Raw genomic sequence first — 20,460 nt, 5'->3', positions numbered from 1 at the left:
TGAGTACTTGTAATTAATTGTATACACATTGACTCATTTTGTGATGCTTAATTGCAAACCCAGTGAGCCTGGTGTATGGTTTTTGGCTATTTGGCGAGTCCATTTAGAGCATGATGCCACACAGTGCTGGTCCGGACCGAGCACGTGTTTTGAAATTTAATGTCCTAAACATCAATTTTGAGCTCTAAATTGTGCCTTTACATACGGCAGTGATGTTAGGCGGCCATTATTGCTGAGGTGGTCATTATACCAGTGTTAAGGTTAGATTGTGTTAGGTCAGTACTGCGGTAGTACTGTCAGCAATAGACATTATTGTGCATAGATTTGCCTATGACTCCTCGTAGAGACGATTATCCCATTTCCATATGTAAATATATTTTCGTTTTGTTTAATAAATTAGATGTTAAGCGCACATTTAAGGAAATACTTTCGCCCTTATCAGACACACATGCTGAATCGATCCCATAAACGAATCCTCGGCCTATACTAGCCCTAAGAAATTGGATATTATTTTTAGGAACCGATTACTCTGATTTCCCTGCATCACCAGGTGGGAATGAGACACGCATTATATCAGACAAGATTTTTAGATTTTTGTACTGTTTCTCTAGGGATTTTACATTGTTGATAATTACTGTGAGCGGCTCTCACGCCGGTCCTAGCCTAGCTGAGCACAGTAGTGGTTTAACCTTTAAGTAAACTCGGACAATGATAGAATAGCTAGTGTATATTTAAATTTCAGGTTTTCGGTACTGTTTATTATTGATATTAGGCTGCGTATAGGTAATCTAAGGTTATAGTAGACTCATTTGAAAGTTTTTTTCACAATCTATGCATTCGGAAGCTAACACGAGATGGAATCCACATGCAATGAACTGGCAACTTGTAACCAATTGAAATGTACATATTTTAGAGCTACTTGAGGAGTGTCTTCCTTACAAAGAACATTGGTGGAGTTTATAGGTACAAATACAAGTCAAAATGCTTTAAATATTTATTTCGGGGTTGGGATGGAATTAGGAAGGAAGGAAAAATTATCAGGAGACAGCTTTTGAGCCAGCATGGCTGTTTACACTTCAAACGCCGACCCTGCTATAAGCGAGATAGTTGCTCTACTAACAAAATATGCTTCATTAGTTTGGTAAGAAATTTTAATTAATCACTATAAGATGGCTTTGGTCAAACAAGAAAATTTTATAATTCTGACTATTCAAACCAGTGAAGAAAAATATTTAAAATATGCCCATGGATTAGCATATCAGTTGGGTAGTGCTCTTAAGACAAATTATGAGACGGCTAAGAAACAACTATAGCACCTTGTATAAAGGTTCCAGCTAAACTTGAGATGGTTAAGTCGTGTAATGCAACTGTGAATTACAGCTTTTCCGAGGCTAATTAATTGTGAGTTAATATTTGCATAAATATATTGTTTGCTGAATCTCGGACGTATCTATAAAATTCCATTTTGATCTTAGTTTTAATCGCATAGATGTCGGTTATATTTGTAAGTTACTGTTATTGTTGCCCAACCATTTCTATCCCGCCTGTGAATCGAACCCAGGATCCCCGATTGTATGCTGAGAACAAAGCCAACTGCTCTACCTTGGACTGTTAAGCCCAAGAAAAGTTCAAGTTTTGTTCTATTGGCATTCTAAAGGGCATCGCAAAAACAGACTAACCTTACCTATCCTAGGTGTAACATATAGACTTGATACTAATTTAGTACATCTATGTACTATACCAGACCTAGGAAAAGTCAGGTTTGGCCGTTGTCTTCTTTCTCGGGTCCTCTATCAAAATTAGCAGCACAAAACGAAGAATTTTGTTGGGACAACAGCCAATATTTAGTATATTCCATCCATGTGGCTGCCAGCTTCGGATGACGAGGCTACAAAATTCTCACTTTTACTGAATTTTATCTTGTGTATATTTACATCTTCATTATGGAGCCGGGGAGCCGGTCGGCCAAGCGGACAGCACACTGGACTTGTGATCCTGTGGTCCCGGGTTCGATCCCGGGCGCCGGCGAGAAACAATGGGCAGAGTTTCTTTCACCCTATGCCCCTGTTACCTAGCAGTAAAATAGGTACCTGGGTGTTAGTCAGCTGTCACGGGCTGCTTCCTGGGGGTGGAGGCCTGGTCGAGGACCGGGCCGCGGGGACACTAAAGCCCCGAAATCATCTCAAGATAACCTCAAAATATACACACAACTCCTCTCTGTTATCATACTGACCTAGCAACCCAATCTGCCCGAGTCTGTCACGCAGAGACAAATATTTGTACTTAGTTTAAGGAAGTTTCTGGTTATCATAAAACCCCAACTGGTTCACAAATGAGGCTGTGTGGGCCTATATTCTTGTCTCGACCTCTGGCGGCAGTTCTAAACCCATGAACGATTAACTCGTAAATACTGTTCTTGGGGACCTCGTATACCCATTAAATCTCAAATCATTCTGTGCCTCAAAATGAAATTAATTAGTGTTGATATTTAATTGTAGAAAGTTGAAAGATATATTGACTAATATTAATACTGTATTAAACTGTTTTATTGGCATTAATCTGCGATCTACTTATTTACATCAAATAATAGTAACTAGAAGTATACGCTACACACCAGGTAAAAATAATCGTCCTTTTATATTGAATACTTGCCAAGGCGAGGACTTTGTCCAACAGCATTTCGACAGAGCAGTGCCTTGATTCAAACAGCAGGCATTATTTACATAAGCTGACTTCGTGCATATACTGACATGTCCCAGCCTAGGCATTTTGTATTTATCCATTACGAAAACGTTTATTTTCCAGGTACTCTCCTAGCTCCTCGTGATTAGTTCTCCCAAACCGTATACACCATAAAAAGCTTAAAGGTATAAATATTTTTTTTACAGCAGCAGCAGCAGAAGAGTTTAATTTGTGGGGTTCAGAGCTCTCCGCTGCCCCAGAACCTATTGTTGCCTGTGTGTCGTGGAGTTTTGTGTCTGGACGCTACGGATAATTCAAAATCGTATATATTGAGCCAGTATTAAATGTTGGTGAGAAGGCTTCCGCAACAATTGGCTGCGTGTAGTGTGTACATGAGCTAAACTACAGTGAGTCCAGTAAAGAACGTCATCGTTGAGTAGAGTCGCTGGAAATACTTCTTCGATACAAGCTATCTTAACATGTTGCAGATATTTGTTTAGGATCAATTTACATATTGTATGTCATATCTATTCCCAGCCCTTATGCCTTCCGACTGACCCTAGCAAGTCATAAATACTGTTTTCACTGTAAATGAGCGTAATTTTGCTTATTTCCCCCTTAGCCTATTATCTACTTCCAATTTAGAGTAGTATGTTTGTTGGTGTTGCTTTGGGCGACCTCTTCGCCGTATGCGACCTCCATCTGCGAGAGGACTGCGTGGTCGGCTGTCTTGGTTGTTGTCGACTGCTTCAACCCGCTGCCCCCAGGCTGCGAAGAGTTGTCCGTCTGGATACGAGGAAGTGTGGAGGTTGGCCTCACACACTTCTTCACCGCATGCTATTTCCATCTGGGCGCCGAGTGCCTATCAGGGTGCTTGCCGCGCTGGCCGCTGGAGTGGTCGATGTTCTGGTAGAGTTCCTCATCCAGGAGCAGCTCGAAGTCCCCGTACTTCTCTGGGGCCGGCACCTTGTTCCAGTGCACACTGATATAGAATTCATTAGCATCATATTAGACATCAATTTTAATTATCCTTCATGCAAATCAAATCAAATTTATCGTTAATTCAGCAAATGAAAACGAACATCTAGAGAACGGAAATTAACTTTAAAATAATAGGTTTGAAAATACATTGACATTCGCAAAGACAAATATAATATAACATTTGTTTTTCCATGAATGAATGTGAGAGGATGCAGTGCCACCTACTTGGGCACGCCGTCAGGAGGCAGGACAATGTTGATGATGTCGTCCACCAACTTGTATTTCAGGATCCTGTCGTTGGCTGTCGTCGACGTCATGGACGGGGACGCGTTCACCTGCCAGTTACCCCGCAAAATTTAGTAAATGTTAATTTGTGTGCCTAGGCATTCATACTAATGACGGTAACATGCTTCGTTATGTGATAAATCTTAAATGTTAATGAGTACAGTCGAGTGTCTGTACCGCTGTAGTACAGTTTTCATCACGGTTCTATCTTGTAAAGGGAAAGTATCTATGTATTTATGTATGTAGCTTAGCCTAGCATTTTTAAAAGCACTACAATCACCTTCTGTGGTTGATTGTTCAATAAATCCCTGAACTATATGTTTAACACATCTCTAACCCTGTCCATGGAGGACAGAAGAAAATGTATATATGCCGGTTAGCATTGGAAATGTATGGCCACATCTGTGGTAGAAAATAATAATAATAAAAAAAGTTCTATCTTGTCAACGTGACAATACCTCGATCATCCAGGGCTTGAGTTGATCGTCGATGATGATGTCGTATCCGTAGCACTCGAAGCAGTGTCTGTCCGAAGCCATGATGGGCGCCACGGCTCTCAAGGAGTGAACCACAAGCCAAATTATATCGGAGAAGAGCTTATCGGTGCGCGCCTTGCCTCTGGTACCCTCCAGGTAGAGACGGAGGGTCCTCACTGGCCACTTGCCTCCATGTACGCTGTTGTACTCCTCCTGTAGGACGAAACCAACCAAGGTATTACAAGCAACAAAGTCAGTTTATCACATTATGTAATTTTGAAATATATGTTGCTTGGTGCGCATTATTTGCCGATAAGAGTTATAGAATTATGGATAAACTATTAAATATGGTTTCGTGTTCTCCCCCTCCCCCCCTTCTCCTCTCCCATGCTCTTTCTCCCTATAGTAGATCCTGGTAAAAAAATCACTGTTTAATAAGGTAAAAAAGCAGATAGATTAAAAGTATATTATTGAACAGGGATATGATAAGAGAACAAATAAAAAACAAATGCAAAACAACACGATGAAAATTCACTAGTGAATCTACTTCAGACCATTCGTGTTTTGCTATTATTAACGTACCAAGTTAATGGTCGTTTATACGGCAACCCTAAACTACACGAATCCTAGAGTACACAAACCGTTACAGAATTTGTGTTAAGAGTTAGACTGTGTGTGCTAACAATCCCCATTTCGCAGGAGGGGCATGTAACTAGTAGCCTACACTGACAAACTTTCGTTCCATTATGAGATGATCCTCAAGATTACTAGAGTGGATAAAATAATTGCAAAATTATAGGTACCCCTTACAGGCAGGTCTAATTCAGAATTTAATGATTTGATATTCAGTAATTATTTATTATTATTATTATTATTTACGCGTAGAAATCAGACTAACGTAGTATAGTGGTAGAGGTACCACTGGATCAGGAGGGCAAACAACTTTAAACTACCGAATCCACACATACGAAATGAATGGGACGACGTTTCGCTCCGTGCTGGACCCTTAATTGTGTGACGACGTTTCCCTCCGTGCCGAACCCTTGTGTGACGATGTTTAGCTCCGTGCTTGACCCTTATGTGAGGACGTTTCGCTCCGTGCTGGACCTCCCCCCCTTATGTGAGGACGTTTCGCTCCGTGCTGGACCTCCCCCCCCCTTATGTGAGGACGTTTCGCTCAGTGCTGGACCTCCCCCCTCTTATGTGAGGACGTTTCGCTCAGTGCTGGACCTCCCCCCCCTTATGTGAGGACTTTCGCTCCGTGCTGGACCTCTCCCCCCCCCCCCCCTTATGTGAGGACGTTTCGCTCCGTGCTGGACCCCTCCCCACCCCTTATATGAGGACGTTTCGCTCCTTCCTGGACCCTTACCTAATCATGACTTGACGGATTAAAACGTCGCAACTTCCTATTTAATTTTATATGTTTGGTTGTTTCAGCCACGTTATGTTGACTTGTTCTTTGCATTTATTTGGAATAAAGAGTTAAGACATAATAGTTGAGGTAAGTAAGCAGTGTCTGGTGGAGATGATGATGTTGTTTTAGATTTAGCTACTCAGAACGAAATGTCCATGTAGCACGGGCTATAGTGAGCCCATAATTGAGTTCCGTTATTTGCGATAACCTTGTTACTGTGATATTTGGGTCAAAGTTATAAATGGAGGTGGGGGTTTCCTTCCTTTTTCACCAGTTTCTTTTTTTTGCTTGTGTTTTAGCGCACTGGTTTTAGTCTTGTTTTAATAACATTATTTTGGTGGCCTGGTGGAGACTCACCCCGTGCTTCTGTATGGAGACGTTGGTGAGGTGGACGAACATGTTGTCCAGCTCCTGACCCGAAGTGTCGTAGCGTACGGTACAGAACCTGCAGAACCCCTGCTTGTACATGTACGCCTTCAGCGGCCGGTACGACGTCACCATCACATACCTGTACATACAAGTAGATAGGCTGAGAGGCGGGACTCAAGAGCTAAAGCTCAACCTTCGCAAGCACACTTAGTCGAGGATGATACAAGTCTTTCCCTTGGCAAACAAAAGAACCAATCATACGTACAAATGGCAATTACTTAAATGTTTGTGGCCTTACGAGGGGGGGGGTAGAAATAGCCTAATCTTTCTTATCTCAATAAACATACTTGAACTTGTGGCCTTACTGAACGGGATCTAGCAAGCCCTTTGCATATATGAAATGTGGATGGCTTTACTGTACTAAAGTACTAAAAGCACACTCGTGTGTGCTTACAGATCTTGCATTACATACTGATAATTACGTTAAAGTAAGGAATATGAATAAATATTGAGTTTGTCCGACGGAATCGAACCCGCGAACCTTGTGTCTGCTGCTTAGCATTGTAAATGTATGGTTAGCATTGTGGTAGAAAATAATGATAAAAATAAAAAATGACTTTTTAGTGCGTGTGCCTGAGGTGATCAGGGGAATAGGCTCGATCACATCATACAGCCTCTATATTCATTTACGCTATTTTCAAGGTTAATTACTTTCGTATTGTGGTGACTTTTGAGTACATTGTTAGTAAGGTTTGCTATATAGTATTTTGCAGTTCTGACCATTAAGGTGTATCCTTCATCAATGTGTAATAGATGAATGATGAGAATAGCAGCTGAAACACAAAGTGACAAAAAATGTAAACAGGCAATTAAAAAATCAAGATACGAGTAAACATTCCTCTAAAATCTTAAGAGACTTTAGAGTGATTTTTAACAAGCGATATTACCACAAACATTCAGCTATAATTGTAATCTTAACAAAAATATGGCTAAAAAGATTATTATACTCAGTTATTCAATAAACCCAATTACACACAAATCCACAACTGTGGACCAAATCAGGCGAGTTGAGGTATACCAATTTTCTGAGCTTATGGGCGTTAAAAACCACAACAGTTAATTATACTAAAGATTTTAATGTCATCCGTGATTTTAGAGAGCTGAAAGAACCGTGTTAGAACCAACACAGTTTCTGTCAGGCATCAATCGTGCGATATCCTCGTACTATCACGCAATCTATGGTAGACCTATACAATGATTTATTTAAAAATCTCCGAAGTTACCAGTAGGTCAATTTCTGGTAGTTTGAAATCACCGCCTAATGTAGATTTGATCAAATATATTAAAACCTATTATTATTTTAATATATATTCAGAAAATGGTCTAAGATATATCCAAATAATGCATTAAAAATCACTAAATCAAATCTAGAGGTGTGTGTGAGTGGTCGGTCTCGAACCCATTATTGATGTGACGATGTGCCTTGAATTTTGTTACTAGCTCATCCAGACTGAAACTTGCTTAGCTAAATTAATTTGGGGGTTCAGTCCCCCTGAGCCCATTATGTGGCTCTGTAACCTATTCCACTACCAGGATGGAATAAACAGGATGAGTGGCATAAAAAATGAACTAAACTAAATTGCATATATAATATATGTACATGGGGGAAGAAACTCACATTCTCAAATCAAATTTCTTTCCACCAATTAGTAGAGGGTTGTCAATGTAGCGGGAGATGACGTAGGTGTCCTTGACGAGTGCTGGGTTAAAGGAACTTTTGGTGTCCCGCGACCACTTCTTAATTTGAGCCAACTTGTTTACCAAGAAGATGCCTAAACAAGAAAACAACAATTTCCATCTGTCATTACACAACCGCCCACCAGATGTGTCTGGAGTGCATAATAAACGAAGCAGTTACAAAAAATCATTATGCTTGTTTTGACAAATATGCAAGTTAACCCTGAATTATATTTTGTCAGTGCATAAATATCCTTGAAGCTACAAATTGTTAAATTTCTTTGCAATCTTATTAGATTGTAAACCCATTAACTGAAAAGTAACTGGTCAACCTGTCCTCCTACATAGAACGTCGATTTTCGATCGCATGCGTTACCTAAAGGCAAAAATTGTCGTACTAGAAAATGTAAGCGGCTGGCGAAAGTGACGTACTGTCCCGTTTTCTGTTTTCGGTCCTCTGGTAAATTAGGAGAAATCACTTTAAATTGCCCGTTTTCTTGACTATGGGAAATCTTAAGAGGACGGACTGAACTGGTTGTGAGACTACGTAGGTAGCGTTGCCCTTGAATAAAAGCGCTGTATGAGCCTAAAATAAATTCTGGTCCCAACTATGGGGAACCAATATTCCAATTTCTGTACAGTTATATGGTGAAAAACATAATATAACTTAAGCCGTCATCGAAGGGCTTATGTTTTTCACCATAAACGTGTCAAGAAACTGGGTTTTGCTTGTAAACCTCTATAATTACTAGGATTTAACATCTCTATGGCTATTCATACCTAATAAAAGGATAAGCCTTGCCATTATACATAAAAAATATTAGTTATAAGTAGTTTGGAGCATGTGGTGCTAGTGCACCTAAAATATTTATTAGAAATATTAAGTTTGAGACAATTTTGTGTATATTTCTTCATTCGCCCATATATATTTTGTTTTCCTTGAATCCCAACAAGAAAAGAAACCGTAACACTAATATATAATTCTTTATTCGAATTTAAAGAACTGATATCAGTATAATTTATTTTAATCTATATCTATGGAAGGATATAGAATTTTTGTAATGAATTTCTTGTAAATTATTAAATGTTTGAACTCGTTTACAAAGAAAAATTTAGGCAAATATTTTTTCGAATAATTTAAGAATTGCTCAGGAGCGATCTAGAGCGGAGAGATTTGCGCACTCCAAAGGTTAACAGTGCAGTAACACTTCCACTTGCCAAAATATGTTTTGGTTTCCCATTGTCCGGGACAGGAAGCCTGTTTTACTACTAGAACAGGTACATCATGTGAAAAAAACGTGCTCAAACATGTCTGTCAGGCTGCGAGAGTTGAACCTAGGACCTTTCGGTTGAAAATCCACTGCACATACCAGTCGGTTGTAAATAGACTACACTGACTAGTGAGATACAGGACCCCATTTTTAACAACCCACCACCTACCTTATGCACTCCTTCCCTTGCTTCCATTGATTCCCCATATTACTGCAAGAGATCAATGACGCACTCTCCAGCACGTTTCACTGTAAAACACCGCCGCTAAACGTTCTCAAGCATTAGAAGCTGATCGCGTCTTTACCTCCACTGGCATTCATTATGTACACCATCAACTACTCTACATCACGGGCGAATGGACCACACTCCAACACTTCGACACAGTCTCAGCTATCATATCCCAGTCTCAGTCTCCACTAGTAGGAGTCCGCTAGCTCCAGAAAGGTGCCTACCCACATGCACACATTCTCAGCCACTCTCAACCAGCATCAGTCTGCTAGCTCCAAAGAGATGCCCACCAACGCCCTGGGAGCGGCCGGCCGGCTTCAGGATCCAAGTGGTATTTGGGTTACGCCGGAACTCCTCCACGAAGAGATTGTAGTCAGCTGGGAGCATGAAGGTCGTCGGCAGGAAGTCCAGGTGAACGTAGCGTCCTGGTGGATGGAAACGTCTGCATGTACTTCCCTTTAAAATACTGAACAAATTGAAAGACATTAATGCAGACCGCTTCTTTATAAGGGTAACCCACACAATTTTAAAACATTAACTTTAAAATGTAACTCTCACAAGGGACAACAACTTTAAGTTCAAGAAACTGAAGTATATAAAATTAAAGGAGATGCTTTTCATCTATAAAGGACAAGACAGCACTAAAGTTACAAAATCAGCTAGGACAAATCCTCAGTTATAATTGAAATTTTTTTGACAAGCTGCCGGCTTTCTTCCCCATCAAGGTCCCTAGACATGAAGGCTCACAAGTAAATTACAGTAAACATCGTTCAAGTAGGTGGATAACCCTTATTTGTGCGTCTAATGTTTTTATCTGTCAAATTCACCCATTATACATCATACACTGCTTTATGATACAATGCAATTGAACCCTAGAATATCTGTGATAGGAACTTTCATTTAATTCAAACACAAATTCAATGCCTAAATACCCAAACTTTTACATTTATCCTGAGTAATATATTGTCTACGAAATATTTAACCAAATCAAATCAAATTAAACGAAGGCCATTTTATGAAATGTATTACCATTCGTAAAATGGTAGTATAGTACATTTATATTTGGGAAAGTGTGCATAAAAAGTACAGCTAACAGTGACTAAGGTTTATAATCACTAATTTGGTGCTTCTGGCTTACCTATAGCGCCCCTGGCGGCCAGTTGGGAGCTTACCTATAGCGTCCCTGGCGGCCAGCTGGGAGCCTTCCCTGGCGGCCAGCTGGGAGCTTACCTATAGCGCCCAGCTGGAACTTACCTGTAGCGTCCCTAGCGGCCAGCTGGGAGCCTTCCCTCTCCAGCTCTCGGCGGTAACGCTTAATATTCTTCACCAAGAGGTCCTTCCTTGTTAGCTCGTAGTGGGTCGGGAAGTGATTAATCATCCTGGGAGGGGAGAGTTAGGGGACAATAAGGGGTCACGCAGGCCACTGTCTCTGGTGCTCAAGGACAAATCTATTGTCATAACAATAGATTTGCCACAGAGGCCACGCAGGCCACAAAGGCAGGAATTTGTTTAATAACATAGAACAAGTTGTGTTATTCAATATATCAAACATCGTCGAGGATTACACTTTTGTTGAACACAATTGTCTTTATATCGAGCAAAGATATTGAAAGACAACATCTACTTTTTGTTTTATCTGAGTCCCGTTTATTTACTTTATTAGAATGTATTTATTGTTATAAATTCGAGAGTAATTGGTATATCTATTTACCAATTATATAGAAGAGACATACTAGTTCAAGTATGTTTATTGTGACATGAAAATACATCTCAAAGGGATAGAGTAGCTTAGGCTATTTCTACCTACTTAGGTACAAATAGCCTAAGCTATTTTTTTTCTACATTTCTTAGGCTATTTCAACTTACTGGTTGTCGTTCATGCGGTAGCCGCTGTCAACGCTGAAGAGGGAGCGACAGGTCTGAGCACCGGCCCTGCAACACAGACACTAATACACAATATCACAAAAACATTATGTATATAATGTGAAAATATTGTAGTGGTATTGTGGGATCGAACCCGCGTGTGTATGTGAAGTCCAGGATACGGGTTCTATCCCATTGTACAGTCACAATAGTATCTGACTAGTATTAATTTATGTAAGCGACATTTATAGTAGATTTTCACCGATTTGTAATAATTATTATTATAAAATAACAACTATTATTATTATTAAAGCACTAAATATATATTATTATAAAGAAATAAATAATTAAACTTTAATATGTAGCTAATAATAACAAATATATAAGATGGACTTAAAAATTCATCTTGCAAAATAGATATGAGGAGAACTAAAACTATAGTAATTATAATTGATGAACAGAACAAGAGCTTCTTCATAATCTCCTTTGTATAGATGCCGTCTCACGTAGGTATTTTAAATATGATGATTCAGGCAAGGCAGTTAAAGCTAAATGTAACATATTAAATTGAAATAGACCATGGTATCCATATATCTATTTTTGAAGCCACACTACAGTACTTCAAGAAACAGGATATATTTTTCAGGGGAAAGCGCCAAGTTATTACGATTATATAGCACTTGCAAGGGGTCAGGATAAGGATTTGGGATGGGACGGTGGGAAGGAATGGTGCCCAACCACTTGGACTGTCGTGGATTGAACGCCGACTTGCATGAAGCGAGATCATCGTTCTACCGTCCAGTCCAAGTGCTTGAACAACAGAAGAGCAATCAGTGTCACTCAAAAATCAGAAAGCACTGGTATTAAGTTGTGTTTACAACTGGGGGTTATGTGTACAGACAGCAGATAACCTTTACCAAAGTGTGAGCGTTGTAATTGCCAGAATTCAGCTAGGATATCAACTGTGGCAGATAGCGGATATCCCTACACTGAGCACTCCAATGGTAAACTATGAAAAAATAAAAAAATCACTCGAAATTCCTACAAAAGGAATTTGGACCCACTCATCAGCATCATGCTGGCAAGTGTTAAGTTGTCAATGACTTCAAACCATATAGTATGAAATACTTTTAACTCATTAATTTGTTCACGAATATTGTTGATTGATTGCGACCCGCGGCGGCTATTTTTGTTTCCTTGACTTGGTGCTAATTTTGTCCTCTCGAGTAATGCCTTGAGGCTTTTGTAGGAATTTCGAATGATTCTCAAATGTATATAGATCATTTGACCATTCCCGAGGATGCGACCCACAATTAACAATCGGTTACTATAATCACTGCTTCGTGAACAAAGGCAACGTGTGTAATTGATAGCGGCTTTAGGGTAAATTCAGGTAACTAATACTGCGCATCTAAACTTGTTAAAAATAAATAAAAAAATCACGCCCTAATTGAAAGACCATTATATTGTATTTCAGATTTAATTTGTATATTTCCGAATTATGAATCATTCTGACGGATGTAGTTTGATTTATAGTTAGGAACTCATAGCATCTATTTCTTCCTGGATATGGAATATTTCAATAAAATAATATAAATATAATACGGGTCACCTGTGACGTAACCATAAGATTAGTTTTTTATTTATTTTTAATAAGAAGCTTTGATAAATAACAGCTAGTGCTACTTTCCTATGTTACGTGGATTAGAGGCAAAGATCTAGCTATAAGTTTCCCAACTTACATGGGGGGAACTTAGGTGGGTTAGATAAGAATTAAATATTCCCATCTAACAGGGCGGTTGATAATGCGTGGAATGAGTGTCTTGTGTACTTGAAAACTATGGGTAGAGTATACGAATATCTATCTTCTCATATCCTGTTGTACAGTGGTCTACGGTCTCATCTCACAATCGGGGATCCTGGGTTCGATCCCAGGGCGAGACAGAAATGGTTGGACACTGCTCTTTCAGCTGATGCCTCTGTTCACTAGCAGTTAAGCACTTCACTAAGCAGTTAAACAGTTTTCACTAGCACTAGCAATTAGTGCGTACTAGTTAAAGTCAGTAGTTTGACCCAGGTGTAGGTTTCCAGTCCCCGACAACGGGAATTAAAGCTCCCAGCTTTTGGGCACCGTTGGCTGACAGCGACCAAAGTTACATTAAATTTTGTCCCGAGGTGCGAGTTTATTGGGCAGCGCCACTCATCCTGTGAGTGGATGAGTGGCGATAGTCAACCCGTTCTCGCAAATTTAATAAGTCAATATTGACTTATTAAATATGTGCATAGGTGACATACTTAACATAATAGTTTCCCTTGAAAAGCTTCATAGAAAACACCGACCTTACCTAACCTACTTAGTATGTTAAGATAAGCATCTTATTGCTTCGTAATTACAATTATTACCTAACCTATACCCATAATAGGTTAAGTAACAATTGTAATTACGAAGCTATAAGATGCTTATTTTAACATATTAAGTAGGTTAGGTAAGGTCGGTGTTTTCTATGAAGCTTTTCAAGGGAAACTATTATGTTTAGTATGTCACCTATGCACGCAACTAATAAGTCAATATTGACTTATTAAATTTGCGAGAACGGGTTGCGATAGTAGCATGTACAACCCTCCATAATAGGAAGAAAATCCGCTGTGTTGTTCACCCGGTCAACGGTACATTATAAAATTATGTAACGTCAGTCGCTTGCAACCAACGTTGCTATAGGTATCTCATGCCATTTGGTCTAACTCTTTTTCCCAGTTTATAATTGCAGTGGTCAATGTTAGAAGATCAATACCCGCAGGTACCTGCAATTAGCAACGATATCCCAGTCAAATTCTAGCAATTATTTAGTAAGTCACGTGTCTAGCAGAGGCTTCGAAGGTCGTCCTAAACATCGGTCCTTCTCTCACCAGTAAAAGTTCCACTCATCATCAGGGCTAACTTGGATCCAACCTCGTTTTTCAAAGTTATTAGTAAGTACGGACTTCTCCATATCCGTGCAATATGCTATCCTGGCCGTCATATTTGATATTCCTTAGAGAATATGAAAGCACCAGAGTGAGTGTGTGTTGAAGCGATCTGTTGACACTGTTGTCATAGCAACCATCTCCACTACAGCTGATGAATATTAAAGTTTTTATCTTTATATTTTAAATCAATCAAATATTAAAATATAATTTTTTACACTGAAAATACCATTAAAATCTGAATCAAAATATAATTTTGATAAATTTCGGGAACGTGGAATAACATTTGGGAAATAAGTATTTTCTGTAGTACTTAAAAATTTAATATAAAGTTTTACAAAAGCAATAAATACAATAGTGTTTTATAGACATTAATTAATTGTTTAAATATAATGCAAAAGTAAAATAAAGTAAAGTATGAATCTCGACACTATGGTAAACATTCCACCACAACAAACTTTAAACCTGTGAGTGTTGCTGAGGTTGTCTCTAGTGGCAGGTGCTGAGGTTGTCTCTAGTGGCAGGTGCTGAGGTTGTCTCTAGTGGCAGGTGCTGAGGTTGTCTCTAGTGGCAGGTGCTGAGGTTGTCTCTAGTGGCAGGTGCTGAGGTTGTCTCTAGTGGCAGGTGCTGAGGTTGTCTCTAGTGGCAGGTGCTGAGGTTGTCTCTAGTGGCAGGTGCTGAGGTTGTCTCTAGTGGCAGGTGCTGAGGTTGTCTCTAGTGGCAGGTGCTGAGGTTGTCTCTAGTGCCAGGTGCTGAGGTTGTCTAGTGGCAGCTGCTGAGGATACTAGTGCCAGGTGCTGAGGTTGTCAGCATTTATATGCTGAGGCATTTATATGCAATGTGGCATTGTATTTTGTTTCATGTGGTGTGTTTTCCCAAGTCATTTAGAGAAGGCTCATTTGCTTCTCCGAATACTGACAATAGTTTTTTGCACTGGTATTTGAATATGCTGTATTTTTCCTGTAATTACTCTTTGTAAGTACTGTATCTGCCAGTTGGTCAGCTTAAATGTGGGGTATCCTACATCTTCATGATAGTTGATTTTTTTTTAAGATCAAATAATTGTTTTCTTTACAATTCTTAAAAGAACATGCACCTAATAATTTATCTAAAAATTGTTGGTCACAAAATATTTCCCCAAAAATTAACATATCAATGTGGTGACTTTTGTTTGTTATTTTCCAGCTATATAATCTAATGGTTTGACACTTTCCCCTGATAGTTCCCTTCCCTTGTTGTTTTCCAAACATGTTGCGGGAATTAAATTTGTATCTAAAACCTCCATTGTCTGAGAACTGACACTATCTGAGTATGGACAATTTTTATCTTATGAAAAATAATGTTTCAAATTCTGACAAGTTGGCTCAACCTACAACAACAAATTAGGAAGATATAGTTCTCATAATTAATAGAGCTCCATTATATTTGGTAATTTTTTATATTTAAAAGTTTTGAATTGGTCTAAAGCCATTTTTTTTAAGTTGTAATAATATACAGTACTATGTAGTACTCTATTGTTTTGGCCATAATAATCCTGAATAGTACAGGAATAGGAACTAAAATTTCTAGCTTTTGTATCTTCCTTCCACAACTCGTTATAATGCCTAGCTGTTTATTCTTTTCACAGAACACAATCCACCAGTCATTTTCCAGATCACCAATTACTGCTGGGTGCACTGAGGCTTATGGAATGAAGAGACTGTGGCCCAGTGTACCAACCCTGCCCATGATTAAATTGTAGGACCCAACAGCCTTAAGTACTGGTAAGACTGATTAAACAAAGCATTATTTGATGAAACGTGTCAGTTGCTATAAAGTTAATAAAACTTCAATATATTGTATTTAAAATAATGATAAAATAAATTTAGACATACAAAAGGAAGAAGGGAACCAGGAAACCCCCCCGAACCCCCAAGTTATGTAAATTTTTAGAAACTCGGGTTATCTGTCTTTGAGATATTTAATACAAATACTGTACCTGTAATACACTTTTAAAAATGTCCTGATTATTTGTTTTAATACTATTGCAGGTAAAAGATGTCGCTCTATTTTGACATCATAATAGATAGTCCCCATGTAAGTGCCATCAATACCCAGATAGCATGGCATCCCCAAGCTACATGCCTTGCTGTTGCTGCTTACAGTGAAGATAAAGGAGGTGCTATAAATGTCTTCACTGGAGAGGTAATATATTTAGGTTGTTGATTGTCATGAATTATACTTCCCTTGAAAGTATAGCATTAATGGCTTTAAGGATCTCTTCCACTTTAGTTATTCTCTTAAGCAATATCCTGGACCTAGATTCACGAAGCTCCATGCATTTCTTTGTAAGTAAGTGTGCTACAAAGGTTCCTAAGTATTGCCTAAGAACGTTCCTATGTCCAATTCAGAAAGATATACTTACAAAGATTTTAGAACTTCACTTAAGTCTCGCTAGATGTCGCTAGGGCTTTTCGTTTGGCCAATCAGAGAGAAGGTAACATTTTTCAACTTACGGCTTTAGCCAATCACGACAGTTATATATTGGAACTCATCCATTGTCACTTGCCACCTACTTATGTCAAATTTTCTTATAAAATTAGTATATTTCGAAGTAAAAAAGTAAAATTTTTGTTTGTAAGTACGTACGTAACTGCTTCATGAATCTGGCCCGTTTCTCAAAAAAAAAAAAAAAAAAAAAAAAGACCAAACATTAAGAGTAGGTTGACTTTACATGCCTGGCACTATTGGGGATATTTTCAAACATCCCCAGTTGGTAATACTGTAAAAGCTCGCTAATCCGGACTATATGGGAAGTGCCCATTGCCGGATTAGCACGTTTTCCGTGGTGAAAGTACTTTTTCACTGTGAAAGTCCAAAAGTGAATGTTCCCAAAATTTTTTATACTGTTCCACAAACAACATAATTTGAATTGCCACTTACAATTATCAAATATTCAACCAGAAACCTCAACTTACCTTGTAGTAGTTCGTCTTGTTGATTGATGCTACACATTTTGAAGTTAAAAATTCTTGACAATTTACGTAACCTATTCTAACACAACACTAAAATTAACGCTTAAAACTAGTGTACAGTTCATGAAGCAAGGTCACATTTTGACTGCCAGCTGCTGAAAGCTCGCTGGTTGAAGGCACTTGGCTTGCCTGTGAGGCCTCACTGATTGAAGGGCCTTTGGTTGCTTTATTTACAAAATAAGAATCAAGTTTAGCTTGCCTTTTGTGTTCATTAGCCTCTTTTATGATCAGCTTTTTAGTTCACCTCAGGTACTAATACATGTTTCCAACTTCTGGATTAGCACAGTTGGATAAAAAATTTTGTTTTGTTTTTGACTGATGAATTGTTCTAAAATCATTGGTAATTACTGTACTGTATAGGCCCCTCCGCATGCCCCTTATCCCCCCAGGCAGTCCCTCCCAACGTTTCCCTCTCTCCCGACATCACCCACCTACCCCACCCCTCCTCCTACACCATGCATCTTGAGCTACAGCTGTACGGGATTAATACGGTAAGGCCCAATGCCTGCCTGTCTGATCCGGAATAATCTTCGCTTGTCCGGATTGGGCAACATTGGTAGCAAATTAACCGGCTTAGATTTCAACTCTCTAACAGTATACACTGGTCTGGCCAAGTATCTGTTAGTCCAGCTTCTATGGACATTTTGGCCAGATTGGAAGATAACTATCCAGTCGTGAGTTTTGCTGGATTAGGGCGTTTTCCGGATTGGCGGGTCCTGGATTAGCAAGCTTCTACAGTACTGTGGCGAGAGAGAGAGAGAGAGAGTAAAGCATTCATCCAGCCCTGAATAACCTTCAAAGGGTTTGTTCGTTTATAACCAAAGTGAAGCGCAGGCAACAAGGTGTGGAAATTGATGCTAAAGACTGTGCTACCTTCATCCATGCTTTGGCAGGATCTTCCAGTTTCTCCTCTGGGTGAATGCTTCTCCTGATATACTGCCTTCCTTCCCAACTTGGGGTGTTAATTCTCCTCTGCTACTTAGCATAGCATGTAGGTCTATGTTTAAACCTACATGCTATGTAGTTTCCTCATTCTCATCAGAATCGGATTTGGATTGTCAAGTTTGCTCCAGTTCGGTATGTTCGTTTATAAATATATATATTTGTTTATAAATAATGTATAAATAAAATTTATACATTCAAATAATGTCTCAGTAATGCGGCTTTGTGCTGAGTTTTCTCGCACCCTCTATTCTCAAGCAATTTGACTTGCCTTGCTGCTATAGAAGCTCATTTCAACTTCTGGTGAATAACAATTTGAATACTACCATGAATAAAACCACAAATATAATTTTCATAATCAGATTTAGTAGATTGTGGAAGCAAATTAACTTCACTTAAAATTAAAACAGTTCTCCCCATCACAACCATCAATGTAACCTCAGCACCTGCCACTTGAGTACAGTATATTACATTACTTAAAGTATTGTAATGTACTTTAGTATATTATAGTGTATAAGTATATTATTCTCCTCATTTTATAATCTAAGAGCCTGAGAGAATTTGTTGAATAATATTGTATTATGAAACTTTATTTTTAATTTTTTGGTATCTTCCACTAGGGTAAGCTGTGTGATGGGGTTGACATCCCTCCACACCCAACAGCACAGGTGACATCTATTGTATGGCACCCAAGCAAAAGAATTATGGCAGTTGGCTGGGAGTCGGGAGAACTCTTCCTATGGAATGATCATGAACACGAGCTTCATGAAATCCAGTCTCTGCATCGAGCACCTATCTCTATCCTGAAGTTCAGCGAGGGTGGAACAAGGCTTGTGTCTGCAGATGCGGTTAGTGTCTTGCATAATCGAGCCGTGAAAACTGTGCCTTCAAGGAATTATTTTAACTTTATTTTGTACCGCTCCTAGCTGTTTCTTTAATAAATATTAAACGCAAACATTACTTGTATTTTATACCATCTTTCTTTCAGTTTCTTTCCTAATGCTTCCTAAGTTCATTTATTCTTCTCTTTGTATTTTATCTACTGGTTAACCATAATTTCTACATTGTTGTACAAATGTATTGTCTGCCAATCTATTTTGATATACCTGGGGGGAACAATTTATCCTAGTGCATTCCCTGAAGGAATAAAGTTCCCAGAGGGACTAAAATACATACACATACAATATATTGTCATAAATAATGGTTATAATGATTAGATTCTTACTCAGAGGCTTTTAGGACTTGCAGCCTGCAGTTCCTTAACAAAAAGTTCCAATACATCATCAATCCAAAAAAGTTGCCATAGCATAGAGGTGATACTGTATTAGTGTACATGATTTGTCAATAACACCAGCAACACACAGAATCTAGGAGTAACATCTCTCAAACTACAGTGATACTAAACTTCTCATCAAAGAAGAAAACAGTTGGAAACAGTGTGTAGACTCTGAAGCCATCAAACAGTACAAAACTCTGAAAGTGAATGAAAGAAAATTCAACATTGCTCCCATCTTTTTAAATTCATACTGTAAAAGCTATAAATTTTAACACAATTCCTCGCAATCTCTCTCTTCACAGCATCTTCACCTAACTGAACTTGTCCCTTTGCTCTTTATCCCTTTTATATACACTAGTCCTGTGGATTTCTGTCATATATTATTAAGTCCTAACATGGAAAATTTCATCTACAAATAAATGTTATCCCCATCTTCGGGTTTCTCTACATGTTTATTCAGTAACTGAAATGAATTGTAAAGTGAACAGTAATCATGTTTCTGAATGTAATCTTTTCCATTCTCCTAGTCTGGTGCAACAGTGGGATGGAGAGTGGACAGTTCGGGAAATCTGCAGACGGTATTTACGCATGAACTTAAAGACCCCCTTGTGCAAGTGGTCTACAGGGTGAATGTCAATGCAGACAAGAACCTTCCTACTCTGGATATCAAGTACTGTACCATAATTTGTTTTACAAAGTATTTAAGTATCCAGTATAGGAAACCTTTGCTAATACCATTGGTTGTATAACTAATTTGTAATTAAGTTATCCTTAGTAAAGGATAATAAAGGATAGTAATCTTTAGTTATTGCTAGATTAATATTTCATTTCTGGAAAGGCTTTCTTGATAGTTTGCTGAGCTAAGCGCTTGTCCTGCCAAGCTTTTACTAAAATACATCAGGGGCCAGATTCACAAAGCAGTTATGCAAGCACTTACGAACCTGTACATCTTTTCTC

General features: G+C 38.7%; 2 protein-coding genes across 10 annotated transcripts in view; one reads left to right on the top strand and one right to left on the bottom strand.

Moving 5' to 3' along the window:
• The window catches only part of rempA (intraflagellar transport protein rempA), a 129,843-nt gene that overhangs the window by 830 nt on the left and 108,553 nt on the right, over window positions 1–20,460 (top strand). For 2 of the 9 annotated variants that reach the window (XR_011225831.1, XM_045744874.2), the window contains exons 2-5: window positions 15,899–16,034; window positions 16,302–16,455; window positions 18,848–19,075; window positions 20,031–20,173. Coding sequence is in view for 8 of the 9 variants with exons in the window: in XM_045744874.2 (XP_045600830.1) it covers window positions 16,309–16,455; window positions 18,848–19,075; window positions 20,031–20,173 (518 nt within the window). In the remaining variant the exon portion in view is untranslated. The other 7 variants (XM_069318116.1, XM_069318107.1, XM_069318094.1 and 4 more) reach the window with 7 other exon arrangements.
• On the bottom strand, window positions 6–14,376 carry TTLL1B (Tubulin tyrosine ligase-like 1B). Its single transcript, XM_045744878.2, has 9 exons — window positions 14,215–14,376; window positions 11,311–11,376; window positions 10,699–10,823; window positions 9,735–9,869; window positions 7,886–8,039; window positions 6,196–6,346; window positions 4,407–4,637; window positions 3,889–3,998; window positions 6–3,664 (listed from the first exon to the last, which is right to left on the bottom strand). Exons 1-9 carry the CDS (start codon window positions 14,325–14,327, stop codon window positions 3,520–3,522), a joined length of 1,230 nt encoding a protein of 409 aa, XP_045600834.1. The 5' UTR covers window positions 14,328–14,376; the 3' UTR covers window positions 6–3,519.

The sequence above is a fragment of the Procambarus clarkii genome, chromosome 8, assembly GCF_040958095.1.
Source record: "Procambarus clarkii isolate CNS0578487 chromosome 8, FALCON_Pclarkii_2.0, whole genome shotgun sequence".
In the NCBI taxonomy this organism is placed as follows: domain Eukaryota; kingdom Metazoa; phylum Arthropoda; class Malacostraca; order Decapoda; family Cambaridae; genus Procambarus; species Procambarus clarkii.
This window is presented reverse-complemented; position numbering and strand designations above follow the sequence as displayed.